General features: G+C 41.8%; 1 protein-coding gene across 3 annotated transcripts in view; it reads right to left on the bottom strand.

Annotated features, from left to right (window-relative positions):
* Nucleotides 1-25,228, bottom strand: part of SRGAP1 (SLIT-ROBO Rho GTPase activating protein 1) — a 229,566-nt gene that overhangs the window by 33,601 nt on the left and 170,737 nt on the right. For 2 of the 3 annotated variants that reach the window (XM_090042433.1, XM_090042431.1), the window contains 8 exons: nt 23,995-24,096; nt 19,954-20,151; nt 19,732-19,816; nt 17,353-17,380; nt 14,991-15,093; nt 8,818-8,878; nt 8,594-8,671; nt 6,235-6,369 (listed from right to left, as the gene is read on the bottom strand). In XM_090042433.1, coding sequence (XP_089898559.1) covers nt 6,235-6,369; nt 8,594-8,671; nt 8,818-8,878; nt 14,991-15,093; nt 17,353-17,380; nt 19,732-19,816; nt 19,954-20,151; nt 23,995-24,096 — 790 coding nt within the window. Of the gene's footprint in view, nt 1-6,234; nt 6,370-8,593; nt 8,672-8,817; nt 8,879-14,431; nt 14,466-14,990; nt 15,094-17,352; nt 17,381-19,731; nt 19,817-19,953; nt 20,152-23,994; nt 24,097-25,228 lie in introns of all 3 variants that reach the window. The other variant, XM_090042432.1, reaches the window with a different exon arrangement.

Here is a 25,228-nt window from a genome sequence, read left to right as displayed (position 1 = left end):
ATCTATTTGATAAAAAATGCCTGGAAGGATAGGCTCTTTGGTAGCACCCTTTCCAAATACTTGCCAAAGGAAAAGCATTGGATCACAATGTGCTAGTTTACTTTGGAATGTATGCGTAAATGCAAAGAAATTCCTTAGTGGCTTCACTGAGAAGAGGTTCATTTTATAGCAGTAGCCTCAAATATGCGTTACATTCATAGCTAAATTCTCTATATCCAAGGGTCTTTCATTAGGAACATTATATTTTATATAAAATCTGTGACATTCTGCCCTTTCCCATATTAAAATGAATAGTTACTCTGTGAATCAGTTTTCTCCCTCCCGCTGCTTTTTTGTAAAACACACTGATCTTTGTAAACAGTACTGAGAATAAATTTGTATTAATCTTGACAGATTATACAGAAAGATACCAAGTGATAATGGATACATTCATTATCACAAACCTATATTAAATAAGAGTGGGAGCATTTGCAACTTTTAATTTAAAAAAAGCTTTCCAGAATGTACATACTATACTAGGATTTAATCAAGCTACAGACATTTCTGTCTTTTACAGGAAAATGATCTGTGTCATGTCCTGTTAAAATAATTGGCAAAACTCCTACTGCCTCTAGTAACAGTATTAGTAAATATTTATGTTATGATGGTACCTCAAAGTCTCAATCTGGCAGCATAAACACAGAAAAGAGACTATCCCAGTTCTGAAGAGCTTATTGACTAAAGGGGGAAGGAAGATTTAGCTTGACTGTCTCCCATTTTGCAGACTAGCTGATACTAGTAAGAACTGTATTTGATAGAGTTGCACCGATATATCGTATTGCCACCAATAAAAAGAAAATTAACATTATTGGCAATTGGCTTGTTTTGGCCAATGTGGCTGATAATGTCATCAATAAATGCCACATGCATGTGCACAGACGCAGCATGCACACGGCCTAGAATGCAGCCCGGCAGCCTGGAGAGCAGTGTCTGGCTGGAAAGTTTGTGGGGAAAGGAAGGGGCGTGGGGGGAGCCAATAGAGGCCCCCATGTGCTGCCCAGCCAGGGTGGTGTGGGGCACAGGACAGAGCCATGGGTGGCTCATCTGGGAAGTGCAGGGGAGTGTGGATGGGGAGGGGTGGTCCCCACTGCTGTGCACACCACTGGGGGAGGCACGGGGGGGCATGTGTTCCCTGTATTTGTGCATGGGGCAAGGGTGGGCTGCCTGCTGCGGGCTTGGGGCCAGGGTCTGTATTGGGCTCTTCCTGGTGGGCTGGGCTGGGGCTGCACTTGGGAGTGGGCAGGGGCAGGGTGAGTGGCAGCGGTGCTGGGAGGGGGAGCTGTAGCCCATCCCATAGCCCCATGGTCCCAGCGCCGTCTCTGCTCACTCTGTGCGCAGCCCAGTCCAACCCGTCACTGGGAAGAGGCCGGTGTAGCCCCTGGCCCTGAAGCAGGCAGCCCGCCTTTGTCCCATGCACAAATCCAGGTGAACACATACCCACCATGCCTCCCCAGGGGTTATGCGCAGCTGTGGGAGCCCCCCCCCAGATAAGACTCTCATGGTTCTGTCCTGCACCCTGCCCTCCCCCAACTGGGCAGTGCCTTCCCCTGCCCCACTCCCTCCCTTACCTCAGGGGTCTTGATTCCTCCCTCCCCACAGACTTACTGGCTTTATGCTGCTGGGCTCCATATCATCAATTGCATCAGTATCAGCTGATATGTCTGGTTAATAATCAGCCATCAGTATCAGCCAAAACAATCTTTATCGGTGGATCTCTAGTGTTTGAAACTAAACTCAGACTGTATTAATATAAAATATATAGGTGCTTTCAAATCCAGGGGAGGCAAACTCTAAACACCAGTGAGTTTCTTTTACACTATGAACACTCTTACATACTACACTATAAAAAGAGTATACAACTTGGGTATATAAATGTAGAGATGACAACCCCCCCAAAACTGAAACACAAAATCACAACAAAACAGGTCTTGAAACTCATACCAACAAAATTAATCAAAAGTACCACTACTGTGGTCCATCAAGACCGCAGAGAAACAAAATGCAAAGTACAGGTATTTAAATCTTCCACTCCCTAGTGTGATGTAGAACTTTGGAGGACTAAAAAATCTACACTAATGTAATGCTGTTTTTCTTGTGATGTGATTCTAAAATGTAAGTAATGATTTTAATTCTTTATGCTCCCTTGAGTTTAAATCAATCTCATTTTAAGACTCAGTCTGCGTTAGCATTCTTTGGTCTTCATGTGTGATACCAATACATGTTGCTGAGGGACTAGAATTTTATTATTTGATTTATAATGCCACCCTTTCCAATAATGGCTCAGGGCAACCAACAATAGGAACACAGAATAACTTTAAAACAGGAAAGGGACAAGAGGAGTAACACAACTTAAAAGAGAACTAGAAAAATCATAATAAAACATCTCATTCTAGTTTTGCTTGGCCAAATCGCAAAGTCTTGAAACACATCTGAAGGATGGCAAGGCTTGGGATCTGGTGAGCCTCATGAAGGAGGAAGCTCCAGAGCTGAGAAATGACTGCTGATCTCCCATTCATTTTCATCACGCAGACCTGGTGTACTGATGGCACTTGTAGGAGGTTGCTTTTGGCTGACTTTAAGGATTGTGATGGGCCATAGAATTGACACTGCATTAGATCAGAAAGCTAGATTTCGAAGAAACATGCAAGCATAGAATTTTTTATCAGAATTTATTTCGTACACCCTGGTATATTCATTTCCATCTTAACACAGCAGACATGGAAAAAATAAAAACAAGCAAACATAAAAAATATTGTGTGTGCATGAATATTGTAATACATAGAATATTTAAAGGATGGCCATAAGTTTCATGCAAATCACATGTTTTATGGCCACTCAGCAGCTAAGTTTTAAAAAGTCCAACAGTACAGATTTATAAATATTTTAAAGTATAAAAAAATCCTGATTCCCTACCTGAGGTTTCTCACAGGTAACCTATACATTTCTATTCAAAACTGACAATACTGTAGACTGGATGCAAATGCAAAGTGCAAGAACCATTTCTGTATCCTGATCAGACCTTGCCAGTCTTACAAGCAATGACAGAAATGCTCATCACTACAAAACAATATAAAATCACTAAGATCTGCTCAGAAAGATTCTTGGATTCTGCCAAATTCCAAAATCCACCCGAGGAAAACTCCATTCAACCAAATTTGATCAAGGGTTCAATGAATCTGCAAGGCACTACAATGACTTTGTGAAAGCTCCTAAATACTATTTAGAATAAAGCATCCTTTCCCATCTGTGCAGATGGTCATCTTTCTTAGAAAAAACTGTGGAAGAAATAATTAAGAGACTGAAACTGTTGAAGATAGACACAGAATTTCTATGAACCACTTCTATTACTGTGAAGAAAGCTAAAGGAGCCAACCTCTCGTCTGTCACCACAGCACCAAAATCAAGGCACCAGGAGGACTCTTCTGGCTCACAAAACCAAGAACAAATCAGTTACACTCAGCTGTAAAACATAGAATCTTTCTTATTTTGCTGAATCACTACAAAAAGATCAAATGCATCTAGCATAGCTTCAAAATTACCCAGAAAATCAGCCAAAAGCAGGTTCAAATGCACCACGCTGTCTTTCCAAGAATATGTTCTATTCAGACATGTAGTAAAGAAAGCATTAATTCATCACAGCCATCTGCCCCACTAAACTCAGATCTTCCTGCATGACCCACACTATAAAGGTGACTGTCAACACTACCTTTGAAGAAACAGAATCTACTGACTACCATTAAACAGGCAGTAGTCAGACCGTTCTAAAGAAACTACTGCTTGATGCTAGCTATCTCATATGCTATTGCCCTGTGCCCAAACAACCTCAGTCTTCTCAAATAAGCAGACTGATAAGCAGGGACCTCCCAAAAGTGTACGATTTTTGCAGAGTATGCGAAAACAGGTGTTTCCCCAAGAAAAATTGTGGGCTAGCTGCAAAAAAACAAAAGCCATGCCCCTCTCCCCTGCTAAACAAACCCCAAAAGGCTTTTAATGGCAAGCAGAGGGAAGCCCTGCAAGTCTTAGAGCACAGGGGTAGGGGGAGGAGAGGGGAAGAGGGGGGTGGGGGGCAGGCAGGGCTGCTTGTAGCAAGCAGCGGGGAGGCTACAAGCAGTGTGGGCTCCATAGTTAGTGGCAGAGGCTTGCCCAGGCCCCAGCTGGCTATGGCAGGCAGCTGCTTGCAGGCTCCCTGCCACCTTCTGTGAGCAGCCTGGGTTCTGTGGCTGGCAGCAGGGGCTTGCCTGGGCCCAGTCCAGCTGTGGCAAGCAGCCAGTAGGCTGCAAGTGGCTGCACCAGGCTCCATGCTGGCAGTGGGTGCACATGCACCTTGGGGCTGACTACAGAGAAGGGGTTGAAGGCAGTGTAACCCTGGCCCCTTCCCTGCTGCTGCCCAAAGTGTGCATGCACCCACTGTTAGAAAGGACTCTATGGAGGCTGGTGCAGCTGCTTGGGGATGACCTTGAACCATGGCTTAATTACCCTAAGCCCAGGGAAGCCATTAATCCACGCTTAGCAATATGTGGATTAATGGCTTCCCCAGGCTGAATTGGGGTAATTAAGCCATAGTTTCAGGCCATCTGGCAATCTGCAGGGAAGGATGAGGTCCCTGGGGCTGCTTGGCCAGAGGCGTGGTGGGGGCTCACTGTCCTCAGCCTGTAAAAAATGCAGCCGGCCACATGATCTGCAAAATTGGCTGGCAGCCTCCTCAAGATAGGTAGATCCATATTGATAAGGTAGCAAAAATCAGGTTCCAAGGCCAGAAGACCCATGATCCCTTTAGGTCTGTTCCATGATTCTTTTTTATGGTGGCTATCTGCCCGTAGCTTGTTAAATTAATTAGTTGAGAGGGACCTGTCTGGCCTAATATGCCTAAACAGTGATGGTAGCAAAAGAATTCCCACCTCTGGCTGTGAAAGTGTGCAACTTTTTGGCAAATCTTAAGTGAGACAGACCTGGGCACAGTGACATACACGTTCATAACCTCCAGGCTGGATTATCCTGCCTAAAAATAAAATTGCACATGCTGAGCTCTGCCTGGTACAGAACATGGACCACAATCTGTTAAACATACACTGGTCACTGCTGCACATCACTCTGGTGTTCTCCTTTTTGGGCTGCATTCCTATAACTTGACTATATAGTAAAGTTCAATGTGTCTGTCCTAACAAAAATACTTCCTGGGGTTGATCCTAGCTATCTGAGAAATTGTCTTTTTCCCCCGATGACACCTAAACTTGGTGGAAACATTCAGGCTGTAGATGGAAATTCTGAGGAGTAAAGTTTTCCACAGAGGGGAGCTAGACTGTAGAATTTACTAAGCCACATTTTGTGCCTTCTTCTTTCTGGGCTATCCCAGGGATTTAGCTCAGGCAGCCATGGAAAACTGCCCAAATGACCGCAACCTGTCCAGGCCTGCTTATGGGCAATACTAGTACCCAGAATTGCTGTAGCATTATATGCTACAACTCCAGTGCCTCCCATTCTGCTTCTGCACTGGCCAGCCGGTTAAGCTGAAATATTCTGGAATTCATGAAGGGGTCTTCTGAAGATAGCCTGCAGCCATCTCTCTCAAATCCTGGATTGTGTAAAGTTTCCGTGCATTGGATCAAAGGCCTTGAGTCTCTCTTCTGCTGCACTGGTGTTTTTACCTAGCGTACAGCAGCAAAGGCATCACCTAGAATATATAACCATTATCATCCTAAAAGCTTGAATCTGGAAGGTGCTGAACTTTCCAAATTCCCACAGAGCACAAGGGAATTAGGAGCACTCACAGGTTGTGTGCAGAATCATGAAATGGTGGGCCATAAATTAGTTATTCACTAGCATTTGCCTCAGACTACAGGCTATGAAAACCCTTGTTAAATGCAACATAGTCTCTTTGCACATTTATAACTTCATTCAGTTGGTCTGCTCTAATATAAACACCCTCCCCAACAGAGACTGTAAATTTAAATATCCCTTGTATACTAAGAAAGAGTGTCTTCCTGTTGTACTAACAAAGACTCATACTGTACATTAATCCCAATGGAAAAAGGGAGTGGTCACAGCTGCAAGTATGACTAATAACTGACACAGTCTTGTGGCAGATGGCAAACAAATTGTCCCAGAAAAATCAGTGTAGTTAGCATTTTTTCTAGGCAACTATTTTATTCATAAAAAAAAAGTTCTGTGGAGAAAGAAATAGGAATTTTTACTTACTGATACAAGAAATGAGATCATTAAATCTTTCCTTAGGAAAGACAGGATTTTCCAGCCCTCGGAAATAGAGCTTCAGTACTCCAGCAACTGAGTTAATGTCATGGTTACTTTGGTCATCTGCCAAAGGATTTTCACCTTGAAAATAAAATAAAGTAAGTGAAACAGAAGAAACGCTTCTTGCTTAATAGTATTTTGTATAAATGATGAAGCTTGTTTGTTTAGTTAGCTGGGTTTTTTGGGGGGTTTTGGTTTTTTGTTTTTTTTTACTGTGTGGCAAGTCGCACAGAAGTAATCTAATAAATACTGGTCTGGAAATTCCACCCTAAAATTAAACCAAACATAGCTTAGGTCATGAAGTTCAGAATCAATATTTTTGGGACACATTATGATTTTTAGCTAGTGAAATAAAAAATAATTGAGTGTTCTCACTTAAACAGAACTTAAGACTATTCTTTAGTAACTTACATTATACATAAAGTTAAAAGATTTCTCTGGGGTTCAAAAGTAAGAAGATTCAGGAATATATGCACTGCATAACTCTATAAGCAAACTGCATAACTGAAGAACGTATAATTTTATAGACTAAATTGTATTCTAAAAGATTCATAGATTTATTACACAGCTTCCAGTCCAATGATTCCCTAGGAAAACAGTTACAGTTCAGTAAAGCGACAGACTACAAATGTGGACATAGAGAGGGTACTGCATCATTTCTCATGTAAAAAAAACTACTGCAAATGTCTACTCAAGTATCAGAACTGATTTTTACAAGGTATGCAGCTCATACACAAGAGTAAAAATATCATCTACACTTCCTTCTGGCTGCTAGTTACAAGTCAGTTATTCTCCAAGGCTCTCTTATTAAAAGGTGATCTACAATCGTTTTCCTGGAAACTGAAAAATGGTTTGTAAGATCCTGTGAGAAAGGATGTGGCTTTATAAAAATGTAATTACTGCCCCATTTTAACACAAGCTTAGAATTTCTATCTTCAAATTCCAATTCCTTTGCCAGTTGTGACAAGACAACAATTGTAGACTAAGGCAGGTTGAACACCATTCAGGTTTACAGACAGGTCTCTAAAAATGTCCGCTCATTGTACAGCAGCAACCAAAAAGGCAACAAAATGTTGGGCATCATTAAGAAGGGAACAGAAAGCATCATCATGCCATCATACAAATCCATGGTGAACTCACACCTTGAATACTGTGTGCAGTTTTGGTCTTTGTATCTCAAAAAGGATGTAGTAGAATTAGAAAAGGTACAGAGAATGGCAATCAAAATGATCAGGTGTATGGAGCAGTTGCCATATTAAGGGAGACTAAAAAAGGCTAGGACTCTTCAGATTGGAAAGAAAGCTGAGGAGGGATGGGATAGAGGTCTGTAAGATTATGAAATGTGTGGACAAAGCAAACAGGGAGTTGCTGTTCACCGAGTCCCAGAATACTAGAACTAGGGGACACCCACTACAATAGATTTAAAACTAACAAGGAAAGTATTTTTTATGCAACACATAGTTAACTTGTGGAATATATTGTCACAGGAGGTGGTGGAGGAAGATAGCATGGCCAACGGAAAATTCAAAAAGGAAGTAGGCAAACTCATGGATAATAGATCTATTAACAGCTGCTGAACAGATTGGTTGGAGTTATTTCCTCTGGCATCTCTAAACTAATGATAATGGATGTCACAGAAGGTAATGAATAGGGGATAGATCACTCCAGATCTATTCAGTTCAGTGCTCTCTCTCTACCATCTACTTATGCCATTGGTCTGACCCAGTATAGCACTTCTTAAATTATGTTCATCTCCTTGTATCTTTTGTACATATTCTCTGGATTTGAAGTTTCCTTAGGACTGAAAACAGTGGTTTAAAATAGAATAATTTCTTTCTGACCAATATTATGCATTGTTCGTGATGTCACTTTGGCAATGGAACTAGAAGGTATAGTAGTTACAAGATGCAATTACAGCAGCCTCAAACTGTGTTAAGTATTGTTCTGAATATCCATTTAAAAATAAAATCTTTCCCCTTTTGAGAATTTTTAAAATAGAAAGAAGTCAAAGAGAAGGCATCTTATGCAGTTCATCACTGGCAAAATAAACTTTAAAGCAAGAGTCGCAAGGCTTGTCTACACGTTTAACACAACATAATTGTATGTTCCTGGTGATACAGGAAGTAAAACATGTAATAAATCATTATTTTACCCTAGAAATAAAAATACAGATCTTCAAATTGCTAGGTTCAGCATATAGAGAACATGCAAACAACTTACAAATCCATGAGAATTACTAACATTTTAACAGATTTTTTTCAAGAATGGTATCTCAGGCCACTGATACCAACGAAAATACAATTACCTCTTTCAAATGAATTTTTAATATCATTGACTTCCACTTGGGAACCAGACACTCTGAAAATTCCCTGATGTTGAAGACCTGAAAAAAAAGGTGGGGAGGGATAATGGGGAAACAAGAACTTATTAAAAATACTTTTTTAAAAGTAGAGTAAAAACAACAAGATAAATGCCTTGTACAAAATGGCCAGGCAGTAATTGAATGACATGTCATATTTCAGAGCTTACCATATAAATTGATAAATCTGATACAGCTTTCCACTATGAGGGGAATGACTTGTCCTGAATCCTGGGGAAACAAAATTATAAGAAGATACTGCAAACTGAAACAGAACCTCCCCCAAATTGTCTGTGAAAACAGGTAGTACTGTAATTCAAGACAGACTCCGTAGGGTCAATCAAAAAAAAAAAAGACTTGCAAATAAATTTCTCCCTCACTTTTGCTAGGATGCAAAAAAGTAATAGGATTCTGATGAAAAACATCAAATCAAGGAAATTCAGAGTGCCAGCTGAAACTTCATCCTCAGCTTATCTTATTGCATCAGGTTAACTTAAGACATATAAAAAGATATAAAACTGACTTTCATGCATGTATTTTAGATTCTTAAAGCAAAATGAGTTAAGCAATGAATTTCCTGGATTTTCAATAGATTATTAATGTTAACATAATGAACATGATGCTTGTGCATTCATTCTCCTCCTCTTTAATAACAGCAGTGAATTTTACATGCTATTGGACCAAATTCTTCTGGGTGTTTCCTTGTAGGGACAGGCTTGGAAGGCTGGGAAATGGGATTTAGTGCTATAGTGCTTCTGGCAAGTCAGAATAGCTTCTCCACAGACAAGAGCCACCAAGAACCATTATGCAAGGCTGTCCTACTTCCTTTGCTTAGTAGATTAAGCATGTCCCCTCAGACCCTAGATGGGCAGTATGAAACTGAGGTGAGGCTTGAACCTCTGGTGTTGGCAGGGGAAACAGACACATCATATATCTGGACTTTAAAAAAGCTTTGGTCTGGTGTTCCACAATTTCATGGAAAAACTGGCCAACTGTGGCCTCGGCTACACCACAGTCCGATGGCTGGGAAACTGGCTCTGGGGTCGGACCCAGAGAATAGTAGTCAATGGAAGCGAATCATTATGGCACTCTGTGATCAGTGGCATCCTGAAAGGCTCTGTCCCTCAACCGGTTCTCTTTAACATCTTTATCAACGATGTGGACATTGGTGTCAGAAGTGCACTGGCCAAGTTTGCCAATGACACTAAACTTTGGGGGATAGCATCCATACCTGAGGATAGGCTAGTGATCCAGGCTCACTTGGATAAGCTTAGTAAGTGCGCGGATATAAACCTGATGACATTCAATACCAGAAAATGCAAGGTACTCCACCTCAGGAAGAAAACCTGCAGCCTGCTTATAGGCTTGGCAGTGCTACGCTTGCTAGCACCACAGCTGAAAGAGACTTGGGGGTCATGATTGACCACAAGATGAACATAAGCTACCAATGCGATGTTGCAGCTGGCAAAGCAAACAAAACTCTGGCTTGCATCCATAGATGCTTCTCAGGTAAATTCTAGGATGTCATCCTCCCGCTGTACTTGGGCTTGGTGAGGCTGCAGCTGGAGTACTGCATCCAATTCTGGGCTCCACAATTCAAAAGGGATGTCAAGAAGCTTGAGAGAGTTCAGAGGAGAGCCACGTGCATGATCAGAGGGCAACAGAATAGGCCTTATGATGAGAAGCTGGGAGCCATGGGACTCTTCAGCCTGGAAAAGTGCGGGCTCAGTGGTGACCTGGTGGCTGCCTACACGTACATAAGGGTTGTACATCAGGATCTGGGGGAACGTCTGTTCACCAGAGTGCCTCAAGAGATAACAAGGACTAATGGTCCTAAACTCCTCCAAGACCATTTTAGGCTGGATATAAGGAAAAACTACTTTACTGTGTGAGCCCCCAATCCCTGGAATAGACTCCCTCCAGAAGTGGTACAGGCACCTACTCTGGACTCATTCAAGAAACGTTTGGATGCTTATCTTGCTGGGATCCTTTGACCCTAGCTGACTTCCTGCCTCCAGGGCAGGGGGCAGGACTTGATCGTCAAAGTCCCTTCCAGCACTGATGTCTATGGAATCTATTAAATCTATGAAACATAAATGGGAAGGGTTGGGGAACCTGCCCCCACCAATGTCATGACTGCTGTTGCTAGCTACCCTGGAGGCTAGGGGTGAGGGGGCAAAGCTGCTCCAACTGGGAGCTGTGGGAAGCAGCCACATGGGGTGCCAGGCTGGGAACAGCAGCAGAACAGTTTCTATCTTCCAGCCCTTGCTACCTGCCTGCCCTCCCACTCAGTGTCCTTTGCTGGCTGGGAGCAGGCACTGGATGTAGGAACCTGCCTGCCACTGCTGCTGCTGTCCATGGGAAGACCATATCCCTGCAGAGCTGCTCCCTTCAGCGTGGATTCTGGGGCTTCCTGTGCCTGCATCAGCTCAGGACAGTGGTGCTGGCACACAGGTTCCTCCTTCCAGCATCTGGCCCCAGCCACCGGTTGTGGGGAGGAGGGGGAGACAGACACCAGTGCAGAAGGGACAGGTAGGGAGTGGGAGCTGGAAGGAGGAACCTGTGCGTCTCTGCTGTTGTCCCCTGTTGGGCATGAGACCCTCCACAATCACAGCCTGTGGCCGGAATGTAACAGGAGCAGTTTGGGGGCTCCCTCTGCACTAATATCTGTGGTGGCAGTGGAGAAAGAGGGTGTGGCTGCATGGCCCTGGACCCATCCTGGGGCACACATTAATGTGTAGCTTTAGAAGCACATGTTCCTCCTCTGTGGAAATCCATTATGTGTTTCTAGTGTCAGGAGAACCTAGACTAAAAGAGAGGTGAGATGCACTGTTTTCTCTCTTTTGAGGCTGATCCTCAATTCATTTTAATGGGATTATGAACAGGAATTGATACTGATATGGAACATACTGAAGGGTCTGAACCTCCCATTTCTAAAGTATTTTGCCTTTGGCAACCTGAATCACTACCGTGGAATTAATTCTGTTTCATTAAAAGAACGATCATTAAGAAAAGGAACTGCGGGTGGCAGAAAGGCAGTATTTGACCAGAAGTATTATTTGCCTGTTTTGCTAAAGCATTTTAAAGGGCTGCTATAGTCTTTAGTCTCTGTATTTTGGAATTTAAAAAAAAATGGATACTATTTACCATAGAGATGTTAATAGCTCTGAAAAAGTTATCAGTTATGAACTGAGGACATGAATCATTACAATTAAAGATAGTTTTCAGAATATGTTATAGTTTATGCTTGAAAAATGACCTTTTTATAATGAATAGGTACCTTCAAAGGTTAATTATCTTGGAAGCAATCAATTTTTTAAAAGAAATTGCAAATATTAATTGTTTAGTCTATGAACGAATTCACTTTAAAGCAGTTGTGAAAAAGGAGTTACAAAAGCATAAATAAAACAAAGGAAAAAAACCTGGCATCTCAAAATATACACCCTTTTTCTTTTCCTTTTACACATGAGTCCTTCATTTCTGTGACAAAACTAAATTAAAAGGAAAGGAAGGAGGGTTAGGATTAAGGCCAGGCAGAGACCCTCCAAGCCAAGCCTCTACAATTTTCTGTCCAATTTACTACTGGCAGGAATAGGCAAATATAGATATTTTTATATACATGAAAAAAATAGTGAAATCTGGTACAATATACTTGATGAAATGGCTTAACTACTGTTTTGGTGTGCTTAATTGTAATGCTTTACTGGATTTCTCTCTCTTGATCCCAGCAATTAGGCTATTTTAAATAATGGGAATTTCCATATTTTACTTTAAAAATCTAAAAAGCTGCTTTGTTTTTTTAAGACTAGAGAAAACTGGATAGCAATGAATTAACAAAAGCACCTGCACCCAAAATCACGTTTTAGGTTGTATAGCAATTTGGCAACAATTAGATTAATTCTGTACCAGTAAAATAAGAAACAATCCAGTTGCTAATCTGGGAATACAGCAGTCCTTAAAAACAAGTACCTTGGCTGTCAGTGTATAAGAACAGCGCATTAGAATACATACGGCACATTTACTGTTAGCACATTACTACGCAAGAATGTAAAACTGCTAAAAGGGGGTTGTTTGCAGTAAGAAATTACTAACATAAAAATGACTTTGTTGTAAGGCACAGTTTTTAGAGCCTTCTTACAGAGCTGAAATGTTGACTCTGTCCATACTACCACAATTGGCCAGCTCCTTTGCTAAACAAAAGTAATGGCTCTGAGATTTTTGATCTATTTGCTGGAAAATAATTTGTTATGAATCTGATTTTGTTAGGTGTCCCAAACACTGACCCCTGCCACCCATATGAACTCAGATGTAATATTTGTTACGAACAGATACCTTCTGTAGACTGATAATCATGTCTCAAGTCAGTTATGTGATAAAGAAATACTCTTCTTTAGCTGTAAACCTGTTGTAGGATAGGTCAAAATGATTCAATTCTTCCACAGTAAAAGTTTAGCCTTTGACGTCGGACACTGCCCCCCAAACGTTATTGAATAATCTGTCATTAGGATTTTCGTTACCCCCCTGCAGAGCTGGCATTATTTAGAACTGGCTCTTCCTTTGGGGTTAAGCTTTGTTACTGACTTCTTCCAAGAGCTCCTATTTCAAGAGCAGGATTGCGGTGTAGGGCAGTAATGATCGTGAAATTTTATCTTTAAATTTGGGTGTGCTAATTCCTGGTTTACTCTTATTTCTGTATAGGTAATTTTTGATGAACTAATGTTTATCTCTTGCATAATATGCTGTATTTTATACTGCATGTCTCTATCACACAAAGACATTTTTGTAATATCATCAGTCTCCAGTACAGTTGCACAGTGTTACTGAAAGCTCAGTCAGAAGATGGTCGGACAGCAGTGGTGCAACTGAAAGTGGAATGTGTTCTGCAAAGTATGTATTTACTATTAGTGATGATACATAACAAGGAAAGGAAGGTTGACAGCTAAGATAACCTTTTTTAAAATTTAATTGCTGAACTAAACCATAGGGCTTTAGAACACGTCACACTTAGGATGTTAACTGCACTTAAAATGTGAACATCTGCACACTCAAGCAGTAAAACACATGGTAATTACAACTGGATCATTCTAAGTGTGATTGTATTGTAGCAAAGTTAGGATTCCTTGGGGGATGAGCATCTCCAAATCATAGTAATACATGTTCACTTACTGTGCTACCACCCCATGGAAACAATACCAGCAGTTTGTTGGTTGTTGGTCCAAGCTCCAGCACTGCACCAGAGTTGTGAACCAGACCCCAGGTTTGTGACCAGCAATGGGCTCCAATGTAATGCCAGGGCTGGGACCAATTAGATGACTCTCAGTCCCATTTCCCACACCACACTGGAGTCTTGAATCGGCTCTGGTGCTGTCGCATTGTCACATGTTATACTTAGCACAGCGAAGTAAACACTACCATGAGACTGCTTAGAACATATATAACTTTTAATACAGCATGGTAATGCCCATCACAATCTAAGTAAAACACATGCTAAGTATCCTGTGCCCCTTATTCACTGGAAGCTTACTTTCTTCTTTAACATGGAACATTTGACTGCAAGTCTACCACTAGGTTTTGATCAGTGATTAGAAGCTAATGTAAGAGAGACTATTTATAATTGGAAGCTCATCACCTCATGACCTAGAAGTACAGCAGGCAAAATTGAACCAATCTAATTTCTTAATGCAAACTTCCCCTTCCAGGTTATCAGGAAAGCTAATTTCAAGCCAGGCATAAATGCAATCCGATAGTGAGGAAGAGGCAGCTTTGTTTCCACTAGAACTATACCTGATGTCTGGTGTGAGAATTCCTTCGTCCTCGACTAGAAGTATTATTAGAAATAGGAGCATGAAAAAGAAGAAGATAGTAAATACAGCAAAGATACAAGGCACAGAATAGTGATCCTCAAAATTCCACACAATATAATTGATTCCTAAAGTCATGGGAAATCAAAACCTGATTTCAGAACCACCATCATATTGGTTTTATGTGGGGTTCTAATTTAATTCAAGTAAATCTGCAAACAGTAAATCATGTCAGTTAGAGGAATATAAGATTACATCTGTTCTTTTAATGAGCCACAGATTCCTAAAAAAACCAAAAAAACCCCAACCCCAGCCAGTCACTACCATCTGTACTTTGATTAAAGAAACGGTAAGGGATGTAAATGTAAATAATGTATTCTCCTCTTTCCCTCTGACTTCAGGAAGTATTATATTGATCAGCGGGGAAAGAAAAGAACCCCAAGAAAGACTTGAACATAATGATCTACCTCAGCTCACATGAGGTTTTGACCATTATAGTAAGAAGTGTTGAGAGTCGCCACCCAGATGGCTGGTGCCAGTACCTTGATGAATGATTCCAAATCACCATTAAACAACTTAGCATTATACTGTGATCGGGGTCTGGGCTTCCTGTGTTTCTGGGGTTTAGGGGGAAGATTTGGAGGCCTAAGGGAAGGTAATATGATTACTGAGCAAGGTAGAATTAAGTCACGTGATAATATAAAAATATCCATTAAGCTCATGACAATACAATAAAACGCTGATGGGGAAAAGGGAAAACGAAATCAGCATTTGTCAAATAAAGACATTTCACAATATTTAAGTGTAATATAATTAGTTAAAGAGGAGGAAAAAACCCTGTGATAAATAATGTCCTCATGGATAATTCCGACATACTTCACAAATCCTGAGCTATAGTTTTACTCTACCCATTTCTTCAAACACTGAATGACCGAAACAGCTTAATGTTGTGTTGCCATGCATAAACCATGCAGCAGTAACTGCCACCCAGCCTGCCAACCCCAGCAGGATCCACCAGTCTGCTAAGCACCTCTTTTATCAAGCGGACAAATTGTCTCAAGCTGGATAAACTTTAAATGCAAATAAGAGCTGCTCATCACACCCCTCCCCCACTTCAAAAACAAAATTGTGGACATTTCCAAGTAACTGTTAAACAGCTTTAGCCTCCCACATCCATAGAGTCAACATCTTTTCACAAGGAAAGAAACACTTTGCAAATTAGCTGGAGGAATTAAAGAACACCAGCAACATAAAAGCAAAAACAACCCCCCACACAACATCTTTGTCTGCAAGATGTCTTCCCAGTATCGTTACACAAAACACATCTGATGACTATAACTCAAAGAGATTACAGAAATAAGTGTTTCTCTCTTAACTCAGTTTGTTTAGTTTGTGCGCTTGACAGCATTGCGTGTCTAATCAATGACCATTTCCCCTACAGAGCCAATCAAATTAACTGGTTTCTGTGGTTCTTCGGGCAGGAGCAGAGAACATTATTATACTTCAAAAAGTGGCTCCAGGTATCTGGCTTGGTGTACTATTCAGAATGACTTAACTCGGCTTTAAAGAAGGCCTCTACCCTTGAAGATGTTTTTGTTACAGAAGTGCTTTAGCTGAAGCAAAAACAATACCAGAGCAGAGCTAGCTGCCTTATGAAACAAACAGTATGGACTATTTCCATCCATTGCTATCAGATGGGAGACTTGCCTGGACTCACAGGAAACAGGAAAGTAAGCTTTGAGGGGACATCATTAGTTCTCTGCTCAAGGCAGGATCTTTCTTGACTAAACCACAAGGAAGTGGGAAAGCTGGCTTGGAATGCAGGGTATACAGCATATTTCCTGAGACCTCTACCCATCACTACCTGGCCAGAGTAAGGCGGAGCTGACTGGCCTTTCCAACTCCTCAGTTTGTTAATTTAAAGCACTGGCCTTTTTGGAACATATTGACCTTCCCTCACTGTCTCTGATTGTAGTATAGGAGTTGTGTCTTCAGATGTTACAGCTGTGACTGATCCCTCCTTTGTGGTTAGGAGGGATTTTTTTGTAGCGGCCTGGTGGTTCTTTCACTTTCTTTGCAAAATCTGGGAGGCAATTAACTGAAGCAGCGCTTAGACAATAATGTCAGAAGTTTGCAGAAATGGTTAGTTTGTCACAGCCTGCAGCTGGGGCTGAGTGTGAATCAAGGCAAGAAGGACCAGTTCCCAGAGGTAAAGGAGACCAGGGATTTTGCTGAAGTCTTTGCAGAAAGTGGTCCCCCTTTGGCACTCTTAGTCCACCTGCTCATGGGGTGGAGGAAGAGGACAAAAGGATTTGAAAGAGACAACTGATGGGCAGAACAGAATCTATGTAGAATTATGGGTAGTATGGTGGGATGTCTGTAACCCCTTGCAGTAGACGCATTAAAATACCTGCTACAGGAGAACTAAGGAAGTCAGGGCAGATGGCACCTTCCTCAGCTTTAAATTCAAGAAGGGGCAGATTACCTCTCACTCCCTCCCCATGTTGGTTCTCATTCAACTGTATATCATGCTCAGATGAACATAAGAAGGCAGAAAAGTTTTTGGTTATTCAAAAGTATTTCTTACCTATTCCCCAGTGAAAAAAGCTAAGTCTCCAACAGCTGCATTTCAGCACTTCACATATTTGACACTGTCCAAACAGTTCACAAGGATATTTTATAATTCCAGGAATAGATAGATTGGTTAGACCTTTATCAATGTGCTTGCTGTAAAAGCATTATCTTGGATACTAAAATGTGGAGTGCATAAACTGCTTTAGTTTGGTTCATCATAATGTTTTTGTAGTCATCGAATGCTTCATAAAGAATTGTTAATTCTTTCCATTTTTAAATTTTATTATCTCTGTAGCTGTCTACAAAATAAATGAGGTAAAAACATCTTACCTTGTGGTCATGTATTCAGCTCTGTGACCTGAATGAGTCCAGTGAAGAAGAAAAAAAATCATTTGTAGATTATGGACATAGGAACTTGTTTTTGTATGCAATTATATTCATATTCGCCAGCGTCAATGCTGTTTAACATTAAGTGAAATCATACAACATCTGCACAAGATAGTGCAGCACAAGCGCAAGAAGATCCAGAAGATATAGAGTGGAGCAATCTGGAGAACCAGAGGTCAATAAGTCTTGCATCCATCCCATATAAACTAGTTAAAAGGATAATTAAAAATGAATAGTAAAACACCATGATGGTCGTGATACAAGATCTAGCACGCATAGTTTCTGCAATGAGAGGTTAGAATTCTTTGAACACTTCAGTAACTGAATGAAAAAAAAAGACAATCATTTTGCTTCCTGGTGCACATGCTGTGCCATGCTAAGCTTGAGAGGTGGCTATACAACTTCTGATTTGGCAGCAGAGGATGTAAAGCAAATGCAGTATGTCTCAGTCTAGTGCTGCCTGCTGCCATTACTGAGTAGTATAGAAAGACCTATAACACATAAAAAATGGGATGAAATATAACACAAAAAAATATAATACTGTTCTGCTGCATGGTATGCATCGCAGTGGTGCAGCCTTATTTAGAGGGCTTTGTGCAAGGTAGTCTCAAAAAGCATATTGCTAAACTTGGGAATAATAAAACCTTGGAAAATTTTTCATATGAAAGATTTAAAGGTTGGGTTTACATAAGAAAGAGGGGATGTGACAAAATAGGCAAAATAATTAATGATAATGAGAAGGTAGTGTAGTGATAGAATATATAGAGGTGCTCCCTAACTAGGAAGACTATGGGGGTTGAGAATTCAGAGGTGGTCCCTCAGTTAAAGTAGTTAGTTAGAAAGATCTCAGATGCTGATTCACTGCTCCACAATTAAACTTGCTGTTAGTTCTTCTCCTTCACTGTATTTATTGGACCTGGTGATCCTTACACATAAGACAGAAACTTCTGTTCTCCTTAATTCATTTCAGAGAAACGAAAAGATGGTCAATTCAGAAGTGATTAAAGGGAACACTTCTTACACACACACTGCATACTGAAATTGTAGAACTCTCACAGGATGTCAGTAAAGCAAAATATTTAATGAGAGTTTAAAAGGGGAAGGACATTGACATGAATAACAAGAATACCCAGAATAGAATAATTAATGGTAGCATATTCTGGAAAAGATGTTAAAAATCTGAGATTCCAGGGCTTAAACCTACCCTCTATCTATTAAATCAAGGATGAGACCTATTGGGAAGAGCAGATTATCTCACATCTGCCTATGAAGTTTCTTGCATTTTCCTCTGATGCTTCAGGTACTTGCCCATGTTGAAGAAATGAGGCTGGATGAAATGAAGGCTGGTTCTGAATTGGTATGGAGGGGGTGTTAGTTCTTGCTGTATTTTATTTGATTGGCTAGGAGTAATTAAAAATCTATTTATTAGTGTTATTTAAGTAAAAAAGTCAAAGGGTATTCAGAGCATTGGATGGTGCTCTTTGTAATTTATAAAAATCCAGATAACTCTTACACTGGCTAGACAGTAAGAGTGAATAAGAATCATCTGCAATAAATGAAGCTACTTATCCATGTATCTTCTCTATAACAATGGAACAATAATGAATTCAGCATACTACCCAAAATCCAAATACAGTGAAACCTGTCTAAGACAGAATTGCACCAGGCTGGGGAAAAGTTCCAGCTTAGACAGTTTTCCATCTTATGGCAAGGCGCAGAGGCACCTGCTTCCCCTGGCTCCCCGATAGCCCGTCTAGCAGAGAGCTGTCAGGAAGTGCTGTCCTCTGCCCGGTACCATGGATCAGCTGATCAGCAGAAGCACACAGGTGGTGGTTGTTAGGATGACTGTCACCCTTTCAGTCTTTAGACCCTGACCTTATTCACAGGTGCAGACTCCTGTTCTAGTGGACCTAAATGTAGACTAGGGCATTCAGAAAATGTTATCTCCATACATACAAAAATATCTGAAAAAAAATTGGGATGAAAAAGCAGCATGTTTTTGTACAGTACTAGTATCAAAGTATGTCCAGTAGCGTATTGTGTCTCAAATCAGAACAGACATCTTTTGTTCAATAAGCTCCATTCCCAATATAATTTTGGCCACAGATATGTTCATACAGAAAAAAAAACCTCTCATGAGGAAATAAAGGCAGTTTATATCTTATAGTCTGATCACTGGAGCAAAATGGTGACTGGGAAAGAGATTAGGCCTACATTAACAGGGCACTGGGGCTGTACTTTCCTCCAATGCGAACTTTAAATATTTCACTGGGTTCATCACACACCCTAGAATAATTTTTCAGTTTATTCTGCATCATTTACCTTCTCCAAGAGTCCTCTGAAGCAAGTCATGTTTTGCTTGAAGTTTTGTGATAAGATTACTCCCCTCCAGATATTCTCTGAATTTCTGCAGAGATGAAGATTTAAGGGATTATTAGATATGTCATTTAAATTCCAGGATCTTTTCAGGATTCATTTTTGGAAAAAGATGCTTCCTACAGGTGTTTCCACTCTGTCACCTGGCTGAGAAAGTACCAGACATACCATGAAATAAAACTGTTCAGTCTCTTGCTGATTAGCTCTTCTTTTTGCAATGCTGGGCTTGCTCAAGTATGTCTCTGAGACTGTTGACTTCACGGACTCTGTAGAGCGACTGTGCTGGAAACATTCCGAAACATCATAGTCCTCGATGGTGACCATATCCTGTATTGTTTGTAAAGTAGCTTCTGTGGTTTTTTTAACCTGAGGTTAAAAGCACAATTTGTTAAAGAGAAAGGAAAATAAATCCTAGAAGCCGCTTAAAAGGCAAACTCATTACTAAAATGACTTCACTGTTGCATGCTTTCTAAATGAACTATAGTGTATTCATTTAGCAAATTAGATGCTATTTGCTGGTCGAGAAATAACAAAATGAGATCACCAGGTCCTTGGTCTAGGTCTTGGCTTTAATAAGGTACAATAAAAGCAGCTATAGCAGATGTGGGCAACTGTTTTGGCTGGAGGGCCACTTAATGAGTTTTGGTGAATTGTCGAGGGCCGCAAGGGTAGCCTTTACCTTTGACAGGTGCAACCCATCCCTGGTTGCCATCTTGGGACTGGAAATCCTGTCCCTAACCCCTGACCTTTGCCACCAGGAGTCCCTCCCCTTGCCCCTAAAATTACTCCCTTTGGGAAGGGGGTTTGCCATCTTGGAACCAGAAAAAAACCAAATCATATGCTAAAAATCAAACATCTACAGTAAAAGCTGCCTTAACTGGCACCTTACAAACTGGCATGCTCTATTAACTGGCATGCCGACTTGTAAGGTAAAAATGAAACCGGAAGTGTCCACCATGGCACTTCCAGTTTCGCTAAGCCCCCATGGCCTGGGGTATAGCAGCCTGCAGGGCCCACCTCCCTGTACCTTGGGGCCTGCAGGAAGGATGGCGATGTGGCAGTGATGTGGCAGGAGGGGGGGTGGCGACACCCAGGATGTGGTGGGAGAGGCCTGAAAAGGCAAAGACACCTGTTTGGGCCTCAGTTAACCGGCATATTTTGTTATCCGGCACCCCCCATCCCTCTAGGTGCCAGATAACAAAGCTTTTGCTGTATCATATTTAATTAAAAAAATATTTTTGTCCTTACTTACCTGTGTTTGTGTAGTGTATATAGAAGCAATCACAAAATAGCTCAAAATAAAGTCTTACTTCTGTATATTGTGTGTGGGATATGGTTGGGGGGCTGGATGTGTATGTGGTAGAGTGTGTGTGGGGTGTGCCATGTGGGTGTGCAGGTGTGGGGGGGTGAGTGGGGAGGGGTGTGAGGGGGTGTGGTGTTTATGGGGAAGCATGTGTGGGTATGGTGGGGTGTGTGTGACAGACACACACAGGCATGCATGCACCCTAAGGTGACAGCCCTCCCTGTGTGCAGGGCAGACAGGCCTGCTGAGCCCTAGGGATGTTGTTGCTGCTGACAGTGGCTTGTAGCACCCGCAGCCCTGGTTACTGGAGCCTCCATTCTGCCTACCGCTGGAGACTAGAGTGGGGACACCAGGGCCCAGGCCTGCCATGCTCCCCACCTCCCGCACTGTTGCCATGGAAGCCAATGAGCCCCCTGGTTGCTACAGGGTCCAGGCTTGGGGGTGCGGTATACATGAGCTCCTGGGGCTGCCGCCTCCAAGCCCCAGGATTAGCATGGCTTTGCTGGGAGAAGGCTTGATTGCAAAGGGGCTGGTCCAGGGGAGGCCACATGTGCACAAGCAAGTCAGTGGGTGCATCCCAATCCCGTCAGCACCTCCTTCACAACTATCCAGAGCCCGTGTGCCCTGTGGCTCCTCCCTGCCACCACCAACATTACACAGCCCCAGCCCTGACCACAGCCGCCTGCACCCACTCCAGATTTGCCCTGGCCGCAGTAGATCAGCTGGAAACTGTGCACACAGCCCCACCCTGGCCTGTTCTGTGCCTACTCCACACTGCCTGCCCATATTGAGCCACAGCAGCAGCTGAGCAAAACCTGCTGCTGGTGCAGGGGAAAGCAGCCCCTTCTTCTCACTGCTGCCAGGCTGTTCTTGCTGGCAGCCACCTGTAGCCCGCACCCGGGCTGCCCCATGGGTCCTCTCTGCCACTGTCACTGCCACCTCTGGGCTGCCCCATGGGGCAGTGGTGGCAGTGCAGAAGAGCAGCAGGGCAGCCCAAGAGCAGCAGGGCAGTCCAGCTGGCTGCAGCAAGAACTGCCTGGCAGTGGTAAGAGGTAGTGCCAGCAGCCAGAAAGAGCCACTGCCACCTGAGATGCCTACAAAGGCAGTCCAGCTGCAGAGCCACCCCAGCCCCAGGGGGGCAGCAGGATGTGCCACAGGCTGGATGGCACATGGGCCAGGTGGAACTGAGGAACCCGCTGCAGACCAAACAAACAAAGACTTTCTGCGGGCCGGATCTGGTCCATGGGCTGTATTTTGCCCACCAATGAGCTATTCACTTGTTGATTAATATCATCATCAGGATTTAGTCTCTTAAAGTAAAAGTGGGAAAATGTGACGGTTATTTAATGAGTAGCCATAAGTAGCATTTGAATCAACAGAAATAGACTTGATGCACTGATCTGTACTGTCAGCTGTCCAGAAGGCAGAAGTATCCCTGCTGCTGGAGCTGACAGTACCACATGCACTCCCATGAGAAAAATTAGTTCAGCAGTGCCATAGTGCTGATACGGGATGAAATATGTTATAATAGTGATATTTATGACTTAAGGGTGCAACTTGGCACAGGAAATGGAAGAAAGTGCAACTTCCACACTTCTCACAGCATCTACCATTAGATGCAGAATTAGGTAGATAGGAGACAGCAGGGATTAGAAATGAAATGAGATATTCTGCATCTCTGCAGTAAAAAAATCAGCTGAAAGAATCTGCAAGCCAGTACATAAACATCTAAGGTCTGCTGTGGGGAAGGTGAAGCTAGTGACCTCCTTGCCTCCAGAAAGACATTTTTTCTATGTATTTCCTTTTCTAGAGGCACTTTCCCCTTTGTGAATGTTCCCTCATTAGTGTACTCTGGCTTACCACCATGAGCTCCTGCTTCTCTTTATGTCTTTGCACTGATTTGATGAATAACCAAAAGCCCTTCCTGATCTTGCACTTCTACCTTCTCTCGCCTATATATCTTCCCAACTGTGAACTTGATCTGCTATCTAAATTTTAATTTTAATTAGTCTACTGGCTATATGAGGTGAACAGAAGTGTTTTGACTCTGATTCAGGCATTCATGCTGTAAATAGAGCAAGAAAATAATCCAGCTTTTGGGGACAGACTTGCACTTATGCTAAGACTGCCTTTTACTGCTCTTTTACTATGTATGCCATTAACCAAGACATGTATATAGTTCTACCTGAGAACAAAGCAATGATTCTGCCTCTGCTATCAAAGATCGAGTTGAAATTCCTTCATCCTTTGAAGCAGTTTCTCTTAGTTTAAATCCATGGTTAGGAGATGGGGAGAGGGCAAGTACGTGAGAGTTATTCTGAATGCAGTGGCTTCCTGGCACAAAACTTCTTAACTGCATATGCACTTGACATGTTTTAAACACAAATTTTAGTGCTTTTTCCATTTTGAAGGGAAATAGATGGGATTTTCAAAGGGCCCAAAGGCAGCTAAGTGACCTAAATCAATACAAATTGTACACTTTCAGGATTTGGAAGCCTTTGAAAAGTTGCCATTAAGTTGTTATAAACACCTACTTTATCTGGAGTAGGGCCTTTTCTAACCGAATGAAGGACGTGTGCATAAAACAATGGTGTTTTCGTTCTGGTTCCTTACTACAGATAACAACTGGAACAACTACAGCCCTCCTTTCTTTGATCTATTGGACTAAATCCAGCACTGATGTATCTTTAGTACAATTCCTAAATTACTGGGATTGCATAGGCAGAATATAAAGGCATCTGGTGTATAGTTTTTAAAAACTCAAATGTGTAGAGTTTTTAAATAAAAATGGTATAGATTTAAACCATTGTCATCTACATTATCTTTCTTAGCTTCTGACACTGGAGAAACTAGCTACTCTCCTAAGCTGTTGTTAATTACATGTTATAAACAGACACAGATCTCACCTCTTCATTTTCAATTTTAAGTGTGGCCAGTCGTGACTGTAGCTGCTGGTACCTCAGCATAAGCTCTGCTTGTACTGGTTGCTGGGCAGTGACCTGACAAACCTATCAAAGAAGCAAAAATGGCTGTGAGACTCAAGAAAAAAAATTCAATTGACCAACACAAGCTGGGGTTACTGTCTTTAAAACTCAAGAATCTACTGAAAATATAAATTAAGCTATAAACAAGAGATTCAAACATGCAAAACTTAGTTTAAAAAAAAAATATGGTTGTGGGAGCTGGACTCTGAAAAAATGAGAGACTCAGAGACTAGAAGCACAGTAACATCAAAAACATTGAGAATTCCATGGATAGCAATCATCTAATGACTGGATATTGGAGAAGACTGGTGTGACAGGAGATTTTAGCAACACCATTAAGAAAAAGAAGCTAAAACTCTTTGGACATGTGGTTAACAAATAGGGTCAGGGATGATCAGGGGATCTAGCAGGGGGCTCATCTAGATGACCTCATCAAGTCCCTTCCAGACCTATTCTCCTATGATCCAGAAAAGTGTGGATAAGCAGCATAAGGGAGTGGACAGAACTGAAGATCAATCAGGTAAAATTAGTAGTGAAGAGATAACTGTGGAGAGATCTGGCTTATGGGGTCACCAACCCTCAAATCACAGATGCATTATAAGCTGTAGATATATTCTAAATATATGTAGTGGCATCGATATTTCTCTCCACTATGGTTGCTTTGTGCTGCTCCAATGTCACCTAACCATGTAATCTCAGGAGGTTCCCTACTGGAAGGGAAATCCTCAGCTGTCAGTGCTCTGTGCAACTGGCCTCTCGTGTAACAGAAATAGGGAACAGTTGGAGATCCTTTGTGTCCTGGTAACATTCAGATCATAAAATGGTCCAGCGGGGCCACTGTTAGTCAAGCAAAGTTTAGAGCAAGTCTGAGACTGCTTTAAGTTTACATACAAAGGCCAGAATAGGAATAGCTGTAGTGATGATAACACACCCCTACTCAATATTTCCTCTGTTCCTGTGTTGAACACAGCTTGACTAGAGAAGAAAATCTTGTAGAAGGCAGGGTAGATTTGCACCTTGTAACCTAATCAACATAAACAGTTACACATAGTACAAGAGTTCCTGGGATAAAGCTCACTTTATCATATGCTATATTAAGAAATTTTTGGCCACCATCATTGTGTGTAAATGTGTAAATCAGAAAATGAAACCTTTT

This window comes from Crocodylus siamensis, chromosome 4 (assembly GCF_052110815.1).
Source record: "Crocodylus siamensis isolate JL-2025a chromosome 4, ASM5211081v1, whole genome shotgun sequence".
Classification (NCBI taxonomy): Eukaryota; Metazoa; Chordata; order Crocodylia; family Crocodylidae; genus Crocodylus; species Crocodylus siamensis.
Note: the sequence above shows the minus strand (reverse complement) of the source record. Positions and strands in the feature narration are given on the sequence as shown.